The sequence below is a fragment of the Hemitrygon akajei genome, chromosome 14 (genome assembly GCF_048418815.1).
Source record: "Hemitrygon akajei chromosome 14, sHemAka1.3, whole genome shotgun sequence".
Lineage (NCBI taxonomy): Eukaryota > Metazoa > Chordata > Chondrichthyes > Myliobatiformes > Dasyatidae > Hemitrygon > Hemitrygon akajei.
The window spans coordinates 68083637-68101303 of record NC_133137.1 but is presented as its reverse complement, the minus strand read 5'-3'; the positions used below and the strand labels follow the sequence as shown (position 1 = coordinate 68101303).

Here is a 17667-nt window from a genome sequence, read left to right as displayed (position 1 = left end):
CTAAGAACTTGCCATCTCGGCTCATCTTGAAATCTGCTAATCAACTGTTAATAGTCTTAGAATTCAAAATAACATTAGTTGCCTTCTGCCTTAACTTGCAGCCAAGTGAACAAACAAAATCTTTTAGAGTATTACAGAAGCTGTGTATACGTGCCCTTACCTTTATATAACCTCCAGTGGAGACCAAAATCCTGCTGTTGGGAGAGAAGTGAAGATCTGTGACCCAGCCTCCATGTTTGGAATCCTTGATCTCGGCATCATTCGGACAAATATGAAGCAGAGAACCATCTCTCACCCTCCAGATCTATTCAAGGAAAAAGAAATCTTGAATATTAGTAAATTGTAACAACTAACTGAGATTATCTACTTTGACTTCATTTGACTTGAATATCTTTCACTGTATCAATCACATTTTCATTGAATATGTTCTGAATGGCTTTGATATGCACTGAAAGGACATTAAACTTTCAATTCTGGAGGAACTAAAAGATGGGGTGGGTAGGAGATTGAAAAGGGAGATAATAGTGGCTACAGTGCATTTGTACACAAGTTGCATGGAAGTTCTGCCAACAGTTTTGCTCCACAGACCTCAAAAATGACCTAAAATTGGCTTAAATTAATGCAGTTTCTTCACCCAGCTAGGTGACAATCCTGGGTGTCTGCTGCAGATGGTGTTCTTATAAAATAATGCAGACCGTTATAAATGCCAGGAAATTACAAGACTAACAAATAAGAAGTTATTTTCCTCTTTGTTACAATATTCAGTTCCTGATGCTATAATTTCCTAAATTAATAGAATCTCTTCCAATGACACCATTAAGGAGGCTCGCATAGTTGTAAATAATGTGTTATCCAACTGACAGGTGCAAACTAATTCTCCTTCCCCTTATTGATCAGTCTGCACCCTTGAACCAATGCCTTTTATAATTAGATGCTTGTTTATCTATACATTATTAACAAGCTATTTGCAATGGCCTTCCACTCACATCAAATATAACTTCCAGCATCTTCCTTTGGCCATAGCATTTGAAAACCACCAATCTTCATTGACAACATTCAGTTCAATGTCACTAACACCACTTTCAATTACCCTAAATAGCCACACTGTCAGATCAGGAAAGGAAAAAAAGACCTACATGAATTACCAAAGAGTAAGTATTGACAGTCTTAAAGCACCACAAGGTGACTTGGAAAATAGTTTGCAGAAGGGACTAAACGTGTATTTCTTTTACTTAATAAATGAAGTTTGTCATCGAGTAATACAGTGACACAGCACAGAATTTTAGGTCCTTCGGCCGAACTCACCTAGCAAACCAAGATGCCCAACTCAGCTAGTCCCATTTCCCACATTTGGTACATATCCGTCTAAAACTTTTCTATTGATAGAACTGTCCAAATGTCATCTAAAGGTTGTCATATCTGCCTCAATCACTTTCTCTGGTGGTTTCTTCCATACACTGTACGTACCAACCACTTTGGGAAGAGTTTGTCCTTTGGGTTGCTTTAAAATTTTTCCCCTTTCACCTTAAACCTGTTTCCTCTAATTTACTTTTCCTTGTGAAAAGTACTGTGTGCATTATCTTATCAATGCCCTTTGTTACTTGGTGCACCTCTGTAAGAATATAGAATGTAAAATAGTGCAGCACAGCACAGGCCCTTCAGCCCACGATGTTGTGCTGACTTTTCAACCTACTCCAAAATCAATTTAACACTTCATCCCACACACCCCTCCATTTTTATTTCATTTATGCGCTTGACTAAGAGTCTTAAATGTCCTTAGCATATCTGGACATTTAAGGACCGTCACCCTGGCAGTGCATGATACCATGCACTTAATAGCTACACTTACCTCTGACATCCCCATTATACTTTCTTCCAAGATTATACCCTCTCGCATTAGCCACTGTCGCCCTGGAAAAAAGTCTCTGGCCATCCACGTGATTAATTCCTCTCATTATCTTATTCACCTCTACAAAATCATCTCTCACACATCTTCATCCTAAAAATAAAAGCCCTAGCTCACTTGACCTTTTCTCATAAGACGTTCTCTCTAACACACGTAATATCCCGATAAGTCTTCTCTGCAGTCTCTCTAAAGTTTACATGTCCTTTCCTTAACGTGGTGAACAGAACTGAACACATACTCCAAGTGTGGTTAAGCAGTGTCTTATAGAACTGCAACATTTTCTCACAGTTCCTGAACTCAATTCCTGGCTACGAAGGCTAACACAGAATAACCCTTCTTAACCACCTATCAACTTTCACGGCAACTTTGAGGGATCCGTGGGCATGGATCCTGAATTTCTGTTCCTCCACATGCTCAGAATCCTGTCTGCCATTAACCTTGTATTCTGCCTTCAAATTTGACCTTCCAAAGTTTATCACTTCCCCCAGACTGAACTCCATCTGATACTTCTCAGCCCAGCTCTGCATCCTAACAATGTACAGTTGTAACCTACCACAAATTTCTACACTATCCACAACTCCACCAAACTTACTAATCCACTCTTGCATATCCTCATCGAAATCATTCATAAAAATCACAAAGAGCAGGGATCCCAGAAAAGATCCCTGCAGAACATTACATCTACTGTTCTACCTTCATCAATTTGTTTTGTCACTTCCTCAAAGTCAATCAGGCTTGTGAGGCATAACCTAGCCCTCACAAAGCCATGCTGATTACCCCTAATCAGACTATGTTTCTGCAAATGATCATAAATCCTCTCCAATAGTTTTCCCATCACTGATGTAAGACTCACTGGTCTAGCACTCCGAAGATAATCCCTATTACCTTTCTTAAACAAAGGAATAACATCTGTCACCCTCAAATATTCTGGTACTGTAGTGGCCAGTGAGGATGTAAAGATTATTGCCAAAGGTGCAACAATCTCTTCCCTTGTTTCCAGTAATAACTTGGGGTATATCTCGTTTGGGCCTGGGGACTTATCTGTCCTAATGCTTTCCAAAAGCTGCTCCCCATTTCCACCACTGACCTCACAATGAGTACAGGTGTGTGTTTACCCAACCTCACCCCTTCTGAAATCTACACTCATCTCATTGGTCTTGCTGACATTGAGTGCAGGGCTGTTGTTGTGACACCACTCAACCATCTGATCTATCTCACTCCTGTATGCCTCCTCCTCATCATTTGAGCTTCTGCCAACAACAGAGGTGTCATCAGTGAACTTATAGATGGTGGTGGAGGTGTGCTTCGGCAATTGGTCACGAGTGTAGAAAGAGTAGAGTACTGGCCTGAGCACTCATCCTTGAGGTGTGCCTCTGTTAATTACCAGCAAAGAGGAGATGTTATTACCAGTCTGTAGACTGTGGATTCCCAATAGGGAATTTAAGGATTCAACTGCAGAGGGAGGTATATTTGAGATTTTTTGATTCCAACCTCCTGAGTTACCCCCATCTCAACCTCTCCACATCTGCTAGCCATCCTCAAGGCCCAAGCAGTGTAATGTCCACCATAAACTTCTCAGCCATCTCTCTCTTCTTTAGCCTCCAAGCTGCTCCTTAGGATACTTATATTTCTTTTTCTATTTCTTATAACTATTTCTTAGGATAAATGTGGTGTCATGTGGCCCAATATCTCCTGAAGTAACTCCATATTAAAATTTGATTTCATTATGCTCATGTGAAGGGCACTGGATTTTTTTTTCTAGAATTAAAAATACAGAATAAATTTTAGTTGTTGTTATGCTGGTCCCATTTTAAGTTAAGTTTCCCCTTTTATTCTCTGCAAGTGAAGTATTGGCCTTCCTTATTTTAGATGGATATTTGGATAAGCTGATCTTTAGACATAATTCTGCAGCATTTAAGGGCATTTATATATAAAGTGGCATGCAGAAGTTTTGGCACCCCTGGTCAAAATTTCTATTACTGTGAATAGCTAAGCGAGTAAAAGATGACCCGATTTCCAAAAGGTATAAAGTTAAAGATGACACGTTTCTTTAATATTTTAAGCAAGATTACTTTTTTATTTCCATCTTTTACAGTTTCAAAATAACAAACAAGGAAAAGGGTCCGAAGCAAAAGTTTGGGCACCCTGCATGGTCAGTACTTAGTAACACCCCCTTTGGCAAGTATCACAGCTTCTAAACGCTTTCCGTAGCCAGCTAAGAGTCTTTCAATTCTTGTTTGGGGATTTTCGTCCATTCTTCCTTGCAAAAGGCTTCTAGTTCTGTGAGATCCTTGGGCTGCCTTGCATGCACTGCTCTTTTGAGGTTAATCCACAGATTTTCGATGATGTTTAGGTCGGGGGACTGTGAGGGCCATGGCAAAACCTTCAACTTGCATCTCTTGAGGTAGTCCATTGTGGATTTTGAGGTGTGTTTAGGATCATTATTCTGTTGTAGAAGCCATCCTCTTTTCATCTTCAGCTTTTTTTTTACAGACGGTGTGATGTTTGCTTCCAGAATTTGCTGGTATTTAATTGAATTCATTTTTCCCTCTACCAGTGAAATGTTCCCCGTGCCACTGGCTGCAACACAAGCCCAAAGCATGATCGATCCGCCCCCATGCTTAACAGTTGGAGAGGTGTTCTTTTCATGAAATTCTGCACCTTTTTTCTCCAAACATACCTTGGCTCATTACGGCCAAATAGTTCTATTTTAACTTCATCTGTCCACAGGACTTGTTTCAAAAATGCATCAGGCTTGTTTAGATGCTCCTTTGCAAACTTCTGATGCTGAATTTTGTGGTGAAGACACAGGAAAAGTTTTCTTTTGATGACTCTTCCATGAAGGTCATATTTGTGCAGGTGTCGCTGCACAGTAGAACAGTGCACCACCACTCCAGAGTCTGCTAAATCTTCATGAAGGTCTTTTGCAGTCAAACGGGGGTTTTGATTTGCCTTTCTAGCAATCCTACAAGCAGTTCTCTTGGAACGTTTTCTTGGTCTTCCAGACCTCAACTTCACCGTTCCTGTTAACTGTAATTTCTTAATTACATTATGAACTGAGGAAATGGCTACCTGAAAATGCTTTGTTATCTTCTTATAGCCTTCTCCTGGTTTGTGGGCATCATTTATTTTAATTTTCAGAGTGTTAGGCAGCTGCTTAGTGGAGCCTATGGCTGCTGATTGTTGGGACAAGGTTTAAGGAGTCAGGGTATTTATAAAGCTTTGAAATTTGCATCACCTGGCCTTTCCTAACAATGACTGTGAACGAGCCATAGCCCTAACAAACTAATTAAGGTCTGAGACCTTGGTAAAAGTAATCTCAGAGCTCAAATCTCTTGGGGTTCCCAAACTTTTGCATGGTGCTCCTTTCCTTTTTTTCACTCTAAAATTGTACAAAACAAAAATAATACACTAATCTTGCTTAAAATCTTGAGAAGAATGTTTCATCTTTAACTTTATGACTTTTGGAGATCAGTTCATCTTCTATTCACTTAACTATTGACAGTAACAGAAATTTTGACCGGGGGTGCCCAAACTTTTGCACGCCACTGTATTTGCAAAGAAATCTCATTTCCTTGTATAAATAGATTGATCAAAGTAAACTTAGCAAAAGAAATAAAAATATACTATTGTATTTTGAGTTAAGTGATGTTTACCCTGATTTCACCATTGTCATCTCCAGTTGCCAAGTATTCGTTATCCCAAGTAAATCTGCAGCTCCGAACACAAGCATTGTGGCCGGCCAGAACAAGAGGAGGCAGGGTGTTCTTCAGGCTCCAGATCTAAAGATAAAGGTTAAATGATTGATAGATATGCAACACCGCCATTAAAAAAAGCAAGAAATATAATTCCCAGAAAGTTCATTGAAATGATATTTCTTACAGGCTGCCAGAAAAAGTTTGACAAGGTGTTATGATAGGTAAATAAAAGTTTGGGTTTAAAGGGCATATGTAAACTGAGAGGCAGAGGGAAAGGGAGGGGGCAGTGAGGCAGAGGTGGGGGGGAGGCAAGGGGCAGGTGGGAAGCAGGGGAGAGGATTAGGGTAGGGGTGTAGGGACAGGGCGGCAAGAGGTGGGTGTGGGGGTGTGAGGCCGGGAGGGAGACAGGCAGAGAGACAAGAGAGGAGAGAAAGGATAATCTCAAGTTGCAGTAAAATAATTCTCCACAACATTCCAAGAGGAACCTTTGCATTTGCTGTAAAGCATGGATGCAGACCGTAACAGAAAACAAAAGTGGCAGCGTGCAGTAAATGAATTATGTTTTTACCATGAATTCTAATATCTAGTGCAAGATTTATAATTGGTATTTCACACCGCGCCTCCAGTAAGACAAAGTGATCTAAAATAAATATCTGACATATAGTTGGAACATTTTTAGCCAGATGCTACAGACCAACAATGAAAAATTTTATAGATTAATGTTATATAATGTCCAGGAATGATTCCACAAAAAGCCAAGGAGTGACTGTACAGTAAACCAGGAGGATAAAACCAGAGTATTTATACCCACTGTGAGGAAGCCCAACCTAGGAGCTAAAGCATATAGATTTTAGCTATATCTTTAGGAAATGCAATAAGAAGGGTATTCAAAAACCCACCAATCTCAGACTTAAAATCAAGAATACTCCCGAGACTGGCAGCTTTTTATTAATCAAGGATAGAAAGGGATATCAAGTAAGGGCCACCATGCAGGAAAGCAAATGTCTTTCAAAATGACTCGAGATAAAATTCCTGTCCCTATTCCCACATTGACCAGTTTTGCCACAACAGAAGTAAAAGCTGAAAATCAAGTCTTGGCATATTCCACATCAGTAACGGCTTTTGATGGCTTTAAAAAGAATCTTACTCATTTTTATATTAATACAGTACACAGGTTGTATTAACATATGTAGCCTGAATAATTTTAACACCAAATGACAACAATACTTTGGATTCCGGAAGTGTATTTGAGGTCTGAAAGACTGCCATAATTCTGCACTTATACATTTAACTGCAGCAAACCTCCTATGTGAATGCTGAGCCTTGTAACAGCGTTAGCATTTTCAAGCAGTGTCACACAGCACTACATTCTTTATTGACAGTGTTTTGAAAACGAAATGTTGTGACTTTGCTGCGTCCAAAGATGATTTTACTGACATTTGAGACAGCAAGAGACAGTCCAATAATTAACTCCATTAAAAATTGCCATAAATGATAAAGGTCAAAGAAGAGAAAATACCAATCCACATGGAAGATAGAAATCTACTGGACAGGAGCCGGCCATTTGTCCTCTCACATCATGCCAGCTAAAAACTGAGCTGCTTAGATTGCTTCTATTTTCCACCTCTTGCTGAATGTTGAAGCATTTCCAGTGCAGAACCTCTAAAGGTAATGAAAGCTTCTCATCCATCATTCTTTTGGGCAAAGAATGGCAGTCTACCACTGTTAATTAGGTGAAAGTACTTCACCTCATCTCTCCGCTAATCCTTAAATCTATGTCCCTTCGTTATCAATCTTAACCAAGTGCACACTTTGCCAATGACCTTCACAACAAGTGCAAACTACAAATCCCTATATTAGAAATGAAATTAATTTATTTGACCAATTCAAAATAAAGGCATTCAAGACTTTCCTCTACATGTGGATGGACAGAAAAATAAATATTCCATTTTTTTGAATTAAGCAGCCCATAAGGGCAGACATAGATTTAAATGCTATGTATTGCGAGTATCATGAATTTTTCTCCCTCTTCCAATTTATAGATTCTATCTTTGCTTCTAAATTACTTTGGTATCACCCCTCATACTGATGAAAGAGCACTTCATTATTACCCAGGCAAAATTTCTGTTCAATAATTATGCAGATATTCATAATAAATTTCTTTCTGCAAGTCTTCCAAAGCATCTTCTGTTTCAGTTTTATATACCAACTAGCTTACCGGACTTTAACAATGTAATGCACTATGGTGTCGTCATTGACAGTGAAGAAGGATCATCAAAAATCACAGAGGAATCTCCATCAGCTGAATAAATGACCTGAGGAATGGCAAAAATCATTCAATTTAGGTAAGTTTAAGATTTTGCATTCTGTGAAGTCAAACCAGGGTAGGACTTGCACATTGAACAGTTGTGCATTGGGGAGGAGTGTTGTAGAACAGAAGGACTGAGTACAAGTTCACAGTTCCCTGAAAATGGTGTCACAGGTGGTGATGAGAATGTCTGGCACACTGGGTATTGATATTGGGAAGTTATGTTGCAGTTGGTGAGACCACACTTAAAGTAGTGATTTGATCTAATTATTTAATTAAAGCTAACAAAAAGGATGTGTCTTGGAGAAAAATTTAAGTAGTAGTGGTGAACAACTGAATGCTTGAATGTTAATAGATGGAGGTACTGTAGCTCCAGTAACATCCCCATCCTCAGTGACAGCACAACCAAAACATTCAAGTTTCTCTAACAAGGCTGCAGGATTCTTGGCCACATTCAGCCAGAAGCAGCAAGTGAATGATCTATGTTAGCTTCCTCCAGAGATCCCCTCTCTTACAGTTCCCAGGCTTTGGCAATTCAATTCACTCTACGTGATCTAACGATAAAGCTGAGGGTCATGAATGCAGAAAAGTCAATAACAAGGTAACAATCTGGCTTTATCAGTGAAAGCATGCTCTGGAAGAGACTGTCCGTCCGCTCAAGCTGTTCCAATATGCAATACTGAAAGAATATAGTAATATCCAGATATGCCCTGCCCCTACAAAACAGACCAATTCCAATATGACTGTTTAGGGCTTAGTCAGTCTGCTCTCAATCAACGGCAAAGTGACAGATGGCATTACTAACAGTATTATCAAGTGGAACTTATTCTCCTAGGATACCCAGTTTGGTTCTCTATAGGATCACCTAGCCCAGACTGAATCACAGTCTTGGGACTAACATATGCCAAAGAGCATTTAGCCAGATGTGAGGGAAAGGTAGATATGAAGGCAGCATTTGACTGAGCATGGCACCAAGGAACTTCAGAAACTTTGATCTGTGGACATTAAGGGAAAATATCAAAAGACTGCTATCATTATTCAGACAAGGGAAAATTATTGTGATTGTTGGAGATCACACATCTCAGCCCCAAGATGTTGCTGGAGGAGTTCTTCAGGACTGTATCCTAGGCCGAACCAACTTCAGCTGATTCATCAATATCCTCCTGAGTATCATAAAGTTAAAATGAGAAATGTCTGCTGCTAATTGTACAACGTTCACTTCTACTTGCAGCTCAATTGAAGAAAGGAAACACAACGCAGTAGGACCTGTATGATATTCAGGCATGTGTTGGTAAGTCCAAATAACATTTGTGCTGTAAGTGCCAGACAATGATCATCTCCAAAAAGAGAGAGTTTCACCACCTGCCCTTGACATTGATTGGGAGTATTAATATCATGTCCTCAATCTGTGGAGTCATCTCTGACGATCTTCAACAAAATACCTTTCCCATTCTCTTCAATGCTACCATGCACCACAGTTACTACCCAAGACTCTTATTGTTACTGGATCTGAATCCTGGGAAGTGGCTGAACAAAAGAACGTGGGAGTAACACACACAAAATGCTGGAGGAACTCAGCAAGTCAGGCAGTACCGATGTTAAAGAGTACACAGTTGACATTTTGGGCTGAGACCCTTATTCAGGACTTGAAAGACATGTGGGAATGTCTGCAGGACTAATAGTTCAAGTGGGTAACTCAGCATCATATTAAGGATAATTAGGGTTGAGCAATGAACTCTGGTCTTGCTGGTGATGATCATATATCCCAAAATAATGAAGAAAAAGTAGTAAGATTTAAGGGCAACACAAGTGAATCTGCAGATGCTGGAAATAAATAAAAACACAAAATGCTGGCAGAAGTCAGCAGGCCAGACAGCATCTATGGGAGAAGGTAGTGACAACGTTTCGGGCCGAAACCCTTCATCAGGAGTAATGAAGATTTAAGACTTAAGGGTTGCTCTAGATTCATTGAATATGCCTTTTCTGAAGCTGCCTAAAATATTGGTACTGAGTGTGTAACAAAACTTCAAACATTTTAGCATGATTTCCCCTACTGAAATAAACAGTGCAGAACACATTTGTCCAGCCTTTCAACACTTGGCTTCAAAGAGAATGCACATAGCCTAGGCTTCACCAGTACGCTTGGATCTGATGCAATGTGAGAACAAGGCATATTTATCATCAGGCAATGGATTCTCTAGTCCATTTCCCTGAGTTCTCTCTTTTACTATCTGTTTCTTCTTACTGCAGCAGAAATAAATAATTACAAGGATAAAAAAATTCAACAGATATTACTTGTTGCAGAAACACGGGTTTGGAAAAAGGTTTAGAAAGTGATCTGAGGAGTCTTCCTTATGCAAAGATCACGTGAAATAAATTAAGTTCTATTAACACCATTGTTCACACTTCCTTTGTGGCTGACACACTGGTGCAGCCGTCACTAATCCTTCCTCACACCTCCAGGGAAATGATTCAATCTGGTTTTCTCTCCAATCCCAAAAATATTCTGAAGAGTTAATTGTCAACTATAAATTACTCGGTGTAGGCAAGTGATAAAATAATCAAAGTTCAAGTTGAATTGTCATTCAACCACATACATGAATACAGCCAAACAAAACAGGGCTCCCTGGGGCCAAAATGCAAAACACAGCACCAACAGTCATACACAGCACACAGAATTAAGATGACAGTAAAACGTATAGTCACAAAAGCCCAGTTTTCTGAGTGTTATGGCCTATAGACTGATGGTGCATGGGATGTTGTCCTGGAGTCGCACAGTAGTCCTCATCACATGCTAGTGCTTCCACTGAGTGAACACTGGAGGGCAGCACTAACAGGAGGGGCCAGCACCTAATCCAGCAGTGACAGCTCTGCTTTCCCTCTCACTATCTCCAGCATCTGCAACAGGCGACCTCCACGGCATGGGGGCCAGGTCCGAGCAAAAACCAAGGGCATGCAGCTTTCCTGCTGCCAGTCTCACCACTGAACCAGTGAACCAGAGTTGCAGTATTCTATGATACCAATGTCCAACAGGGTCTTGCGATCACAAAAAAAATGCCCAAGACAATCATTTGCACCAGTCCTTGGACCGCACAGTGCCTCTGATGCCTTTCTAATTGAGTGTCTGAAGGCGGCTGCAACATGGTACGCAACAAGTCCAGCTCCATCACTATACAGCAACTTGCTAGTGGAGTAGATTTGCAATATTTGCTGCTCTTCATATCCAGCAGTGGCTTGCGATCACAAAAAAAGACAATTACACTTTGGCTAGGACCCAGAGAGGCTGCAGCAACCTATCTCACTGCCATCTTACCAGAAAACAAAAAGGTGTTGATGGTATGCACGTGAGACAGAACAGGTTGCAAGGTGGAATAGAACTGATAGAATTGCTGTGCTGAGAATTAAAATGAACATAACAAGCCAAAAGGTCTTCTATACCATGTAAGTTAGTTTAATTAGCTAATGTAATGCAAGTCAAGCAATCTGGCAGTTTTCCAATGAAGATTCCATTGCAAAGCACTGAAGATTCCAGACGATGCTCTCTGGAAGTTATTACCCTTCAGCAATCAGGTTCTCGAATCAGCATGGGTAACTTCACTCATTTCAACACTGAACTGAATTCCACAACCAATGGACACCCTTTCAAGGACTCTGCAACTCATGTTCTCAATATTTATTTATTAGTGCAGTGGTTAGCACCACACATTACAGTTCCAGCGACCCGGGTTCAATTCCTGCAGCTGCCCGCAAGGAGCTTGTATGTTCTCCCCGTGACAGCGTGGGTTTCCTCCGGGTGCTCCAGTTTCCTCACACAGTCCAAAGAAATGCCTGTTGGTAGGTTAATTGGTCATTGTAAACTGTCCTGTGATTAGGCTAGGGGTAAATCGGGGGGCTGGCAGGTGGCGAGGCTTGAAGGGCCGAAGGACCTATTCTGAGCTGTATGTCAATAAATGCATTTTTCACATTGGTTGTGTTATCAGTTTTTGTTTGTGTGTAGTTTTACATGGATTCTACAGCATTTCTTTGCTCTACTGTGAATGCCTGGAAGAAAATGAATCTGAGGGTGACATCTATATATTTTGATAATCAAGTTAGTTTGAATTTTGAATGGTTGATACTGAATGGATTCTAAATATTGTCAGAAACCACACATATCATTTACATCATTGTGTGAATAAAGGATTATAGTAGAAATACTCAGCTGACCAAGCAGCATCAAACAGAGCAGGAATGGGATAGGCGGGCAGTTCCGAAAACCCCAAAGAGCATCTTGCTCTCTCACAAGTGCTCAGTTCTGAATACTGCGCCTCATGCCATTTCAAGATTCCAGTAAGTGCAGCAGGTTATCACTGTTTATAGCCTTTCTTTCTCACTCCCTTTCTCCTTAGTACTCCTTAAACTTATCTCCTCCAAACAGATCAGTTGTGCTTTATGAGTATCACAAGCTGGCACCATCATGCTCACACGATCTGGCCTCTCTTGGCTGCCACAGACATTCCCTTCATTTTCTCCACTTTCCTTTTTCTGCAACTGAAAACATGTTTGATTCTAACTTTTCACATTTCTGCTGAAAGCTCATCCACCCAAGATATTAAGCTAGCTTCTTTCTCCAAAGATGCTACTGTAAATACTGGGTAGCTCCAGCGTTTACTGGTTTTAATTCCATGACAACTTATTTGAAACCTCCTGTGCAAGTTTTAAGGTAGAAAGATCTGGGCTTGTGATTTGTCTCTTACTCAGATAAATGCCAGGTTGTTAAGTTCATAAATAAAATGAAAAAATTCTGGAAGCACTCAGCTATTGAAGTGGAATTTGTCGAAAAGGGAATTCTTTTAGTTAGGGAAGCAGTTAAGTGTTTTTGAGATTCTAGGGCTGCAAGTTGTCCGCCGAAAATTCTGGAGAACAGAGAATATGACCATCAACAATAGAATCAGAATAGAAGGAGAGGTGGCGCAGGACGAGGGCTTCAGATGTTTGGATCATTACGTTCTCTTTCAGGGAAGGTGAGACCTATACATATGGCACAGTTTGCACCTGAACTGGAGGGGAACTACTATCCTTGCAAATTTCAGAAGTTCAAAGTACATTTAGTAACAAAAATATATTAATTTTACCTTAAGATTCACCTGCTTACAGGCAGCCACAAAACAAGAAACTTGAAAAAACCAAATTAAAAAAAAGACCAGCACCTAATGTGCCGAGAGAGAGAAAAAAAGCACACAAATCGTGCAAACAATAAGAGCAAACAACAGCATTCAGAACAAAATTGAGTCCATAGACATGAAGCCCAGATTAGCCGGAGAAGTCTCAGCTTCAGTGCCGTGGCGGGCGGAGCAAACGTCAAGAAGCAGTGAGCACAATTGGCCTGACCCTCGCCTCCAGTCCCGACACGTCCATCTGGGCTGGAGTTTAAATTGTCCAAACACCGAGTTATCCACCATAGTAATATGCTCTGGGCCTGGACCCCACCGCCACGTTCTGGCTTGTACCCGATATTTTCAAATCGGCCCGACGCTTAGATCAATCCAACCTCGCTCTTGGTTTAGGTAGATAGGATCCAAAACTACTCCACTCGCTCCAACTCCATCTCTGACTCCGACTCCGTCTTGAGCGTGCCTCAATCTTGCTCCGACTACTTCTCTTCAAACATGGTATGCTCTGACTTTGCATCGCTCCCCCATGCCTTGACCCTCGAGTCAGCCCCACCTCCCCTTGTCTCTTCAATGTTTGCGGTGATCGTTTATCACAGAAAAGCTGCGTTATTAATAAATTATTCAGTTGTACTTCTTGCTTTATAAACCACAAATAAGCTGTCACCCATCTTCAGTTGCGCCATCTTAAACCTGAAGGTTTCCTGGTGCTGCATTTGGGGGGGGTGGGGGGGGATGTTTAAACTAGAATTGCAGATGGATGAGAACCAGAATGCCAAAGCAGATAGTGGAGTGGTCGCGGGAAAGATGTTGTTAAGCCTACAAAGTCAGAAATCAAAAGGTTGAGCATGGTGGAGCTAATGTTCTGAGCTGTGTATGTTTCAATGGAGATGAGGTTAGGGCATGGATCAGAATGTGGAATTATGACATTGTGGCCATTAGTGAGACTCACCTGCAGGAGAGGCAGGACTGGCAGCTGTTGTTATAGACATGATAGAGCAGGTGGGATTAAAGGGGGAGGGTTGACATGACGAGTCAGGGAAAATGTCATGGCAGTGCTCAGATAGGACACACTGGAGAGATCGTACACTGAGGTTATGTGGGTGAAACTGAGGAATACGAAAAGGATGACAACGTTAATGGGATATTATAGATCACCCAACAGTCAGCAGGATTTAGAGGACAAAATTTGTAGATTACAGACTGTTCTAAGAAACATAAGGTTGTAATAGTGAACAATTTGAAATTTCCACATATTGATTGGGACTTCCATACAGTAAAAGGGCTGGGTGGGATAGTGTTTTTTTATTGAGATAGACTGGAATAGACCCTTTGAGCCTCTCCACCTAGCAATCCCCCAATTTAATCCGAGCCTAATCATGGGACAATTTACAATGTCCAATTAACCTACGAATTGGACTGTGGGAGGAAACCAGAGGTCCCAACTAGAGGGATACTAGATTTCCTCTAAGGGAATGAGACAGGGAAGGTGACAGGAGTTTGAGGAACACTTTGCATCTAGTGATCACAATGCCATTAGCTTCCATATAATTATGAGAAATGATAGGTCTGGTCCTCAAGTTGAGATTCTAAATTGGAGAAAGGCCAAGCTGAAAGAGATGGGGAGAGATCTTGATGGATTTTTTTTGCATCAGCATTTATTCAGAAGATAGGCACAGTCTTTATAAGTGAGGCAAAGGATTGTATACAGCTTAAAGAGGAGTAGGTGTTTGCTGTCTTGAGGCAAATTTGGGTGGACTTGACAAGGTGTTCCCTTCGACCTTGTTGGTGGCTAGTACAAGAAACTGCAGGGACCCTAGCAAAGATATTTAAGATGTCCTTAGCAACGAGTGAGATGCTAAAGGATTGGAAGATAGCTTATGTTGTTCTGTTGTTTAAAAATAAGCCAGGAAATTGTAGGCCAGAATCAACAACGCACAAGTTATTGGAAGGGATTCTAAGGGATCTGATATATAAGCACTTGGATAGACATAAAAGAATTAAAGATCGTTAACATGGCTTTGTGCATGGTACCTTGTGTCTAACCAATCTTAATCAGTTTTTCGAGGAAGTTACCAAGAAAGTTGATGAAGGCAAGGAAGTGGATATTGTCTACATGACCTCTGACAAGGTTCCGCATGGGAAGCTGGCCAAGGTTCAGTTGCTTAGCGTTGAAGATGAGATAGTAAACTGGAATAGACATTAGTTTCACAGGACAAGCCAGAGTGATAGTAGGTAGTTGCCTCTCTGACTGGAAGCCTCTAACTTGTGCTATGCCACAGGGATCAGTGCTGAGTCCGTTGTTCTTTTGTCACCTTTATCAACATTCTGGATTTTAAGATAGTAAACTGGATCAGCAAATTTGCAGGATGACACCGAGAATGGGGGTGTAGTAGACAGTGAGGAAGGCTATAAAAACCTTGTCTTGGGATCTGGACCAGCTGGAAAAATGGACTTAGAAGCAGCAAGTGGAATTTAATGCAGAGAAGTGTGAGGTGTTACAGTTTAGGAGGACAAACCAGGATAGAACTGAAATGGTGAGCAGTAGGGCACTGAGGAGTGCAGGAGAACAGAGGGATCTGGGAATATAGATCTATAATTCCTTGAAAGTGATGCCACAAGAAGATAGGGTCGTAAAAAGAGCTTTTGACACATAGATCTTCATAACACAAAGTATGAGTACAGGAATTGGGATTATGCTCAAGTTGCTGATGAGGCCTAATTTGAAGTATCACGTGCAGTTCTGGTTACCTACCTGCAGGAAAGATCTCAATAAAACTGAAAGACTACAGAGAAAATTTACAAGGATTTTGCCAGGACCTGAGGGCCTGAGTTATGAGGAAACATTGATTAGGTTAAGACTTCATTTCCTGGAGTGTAGGTGAGTGAGGGGAGATTTGATAGAGGTATACAAAATTATGAGGGGTATAGATAGGGTAAATGCAACTGAGGTTGGTTGGGATGAGAACTAGAGGTCATGGGTTAATGGTGAAAGGTGAAATGTTTAAGGGGAACGTGAACAGGAACTTCTTCACTCAGAGGGTGGTGAGAATGTGAAATGAGCTGCCAAATGAAGTGGTGCATTTGGGTTCAATTTCAGCACTTAAGAGAAATTTGGATAGGTACATGGATGGGAGGGATACGGAGAGGTATGGTCCAAATGCAGATTGATGGGACTAGGCAGATTAATAGTTCAGCATGGACTAGGTAGGTCGAAAGGCCTGTTTCTGTGTGAGAGTGTTCTATGACTATGGCTCTAAATTACTCCTTGAGAGCTTAGGAACAGGAATGCAATGCAGATGAATCCATGCTTGGATCAATTGTTTAGGGCAGAGGACTTCAGATTCTTACACCAGGACCAGCTCCACAGAAAGTGGTTCATACAGAGACTAGTCAGATTGCACCACCACAGATCTAAGACTATCATCTTCAAAAGAAAGGTTTGCTTATGTCATGACGAAATGTTTAAACTAATTTTATGGGGCGGGTAGATGAAGATGGTAGTGAACAGAAGAAAATACATATAATAAAACAAGAAACAAAGATTTTAGGCACATCTGGACTAAGAGAGAGTTCATTAAGTCCAAGATGATTTTATATATAGTGGTGGAGGTAGACTGGATTGAAGCACTCAAAAAGGGCTTGTTGTGCATTTGAAAGAAAAGGTTTTCCCTGCATTTGGGGGGGGGGGGGGGGAGGGACTGAACTTACAAATGGCCACGCGCTGAACTGTCGCCTTCCTTTTCTGTCACCATGCTGAGATTGCTTTTGACTCTTCGGGTCCATATTAGAAGTCTGTTCAAATCACCCATGGCTTTGATTTATAATATTAACATACAGAAACAACTTGAATAGATGGCACAACCTCAATTTATATAAAAGAAACTTTAGCCAGTAGATGCATTAAAAGCTAGTGAACTATAGATACCAACCTGACCCCATAATGACATTTTTGATTATCTTTCCCTTAGAAATGGTCCAGAAGAGATTAACTGCAATACCATAAGACTTGAGTAATGTAAAAAAAAACAAGAAATTGGAACCATTCTTCTCAGAAAAGGATATATATAATACAGATGTTTAATGAATGATTTTGATTAAACAATAAGTGGAAGCTCTTTCATGTAACAGACAAGGAGGTGGAGATTTTAGACAATGGTCTATAAAGCATCAGAGACAACATATGGAACATTTTTCAAGAACTAAGTCATGAATTGGAATGAATAGTCTGAACGGGTGATGGAATCAAATGGAAGAGGAATTGTCAAAAGAGAATTTAGTAAATACATGAAAAAAAAACTTAAAACTACCTTGCTTGGCTTCAGAAAGCACAGGGTGTTTGGGATTCATTGACTTCTGATACCATAGAGTTAATTTAGTTCAACAGGCCAAAGAATTTTCTCTGTGCTGTACAACTTTATGTTACCATTCTGAATGTCTTTCTTGTTTAAAATTGGTCCCAAACTGATATACAATTCTGGCAGGTTTCCCAGTAAGTTAAACTACAGTCTGACTTCATAAAAGATTTCCACTGTCAACAATGTTTTCCTTTGAATTGTTTACCCAAATTAGCTGGACATTGTCTTAGAGACTGAACATTGCAAC

At 40.6% G+C, this 17667-nt stretch overlaps 1 protein-coding gene across 3 annotated transcripts in view; it reads right to left on the bottom strand.

Moving 5' to 3' along the window:
• Positions 1 to 17667, bottom strand: part of apaf1 (apoptotic peptidase activating factor 1) — a 240293-nt gene that overhangs the window by 36091 nt on the left and 186535 nt on the right. For all 3 annotated transcript variants that reach the window (XM_073066284.1, XM_073066286.1, XM_073066285.1), the window contains 2 exons: positions 5563 to 5688; positions 161 to 304 (listed from right to left, as the gene is read on the bottom strand). In XM_073066284.1, coding sequence (XP_072922385.1) covers positions 161 to 304; positions 5563 to 5688 — 270 coding nt within the window. The remainder of the gene's footprint in view (positions 1 to 160; positions 305 to 5562; positions 5689 to 17667) is intronic.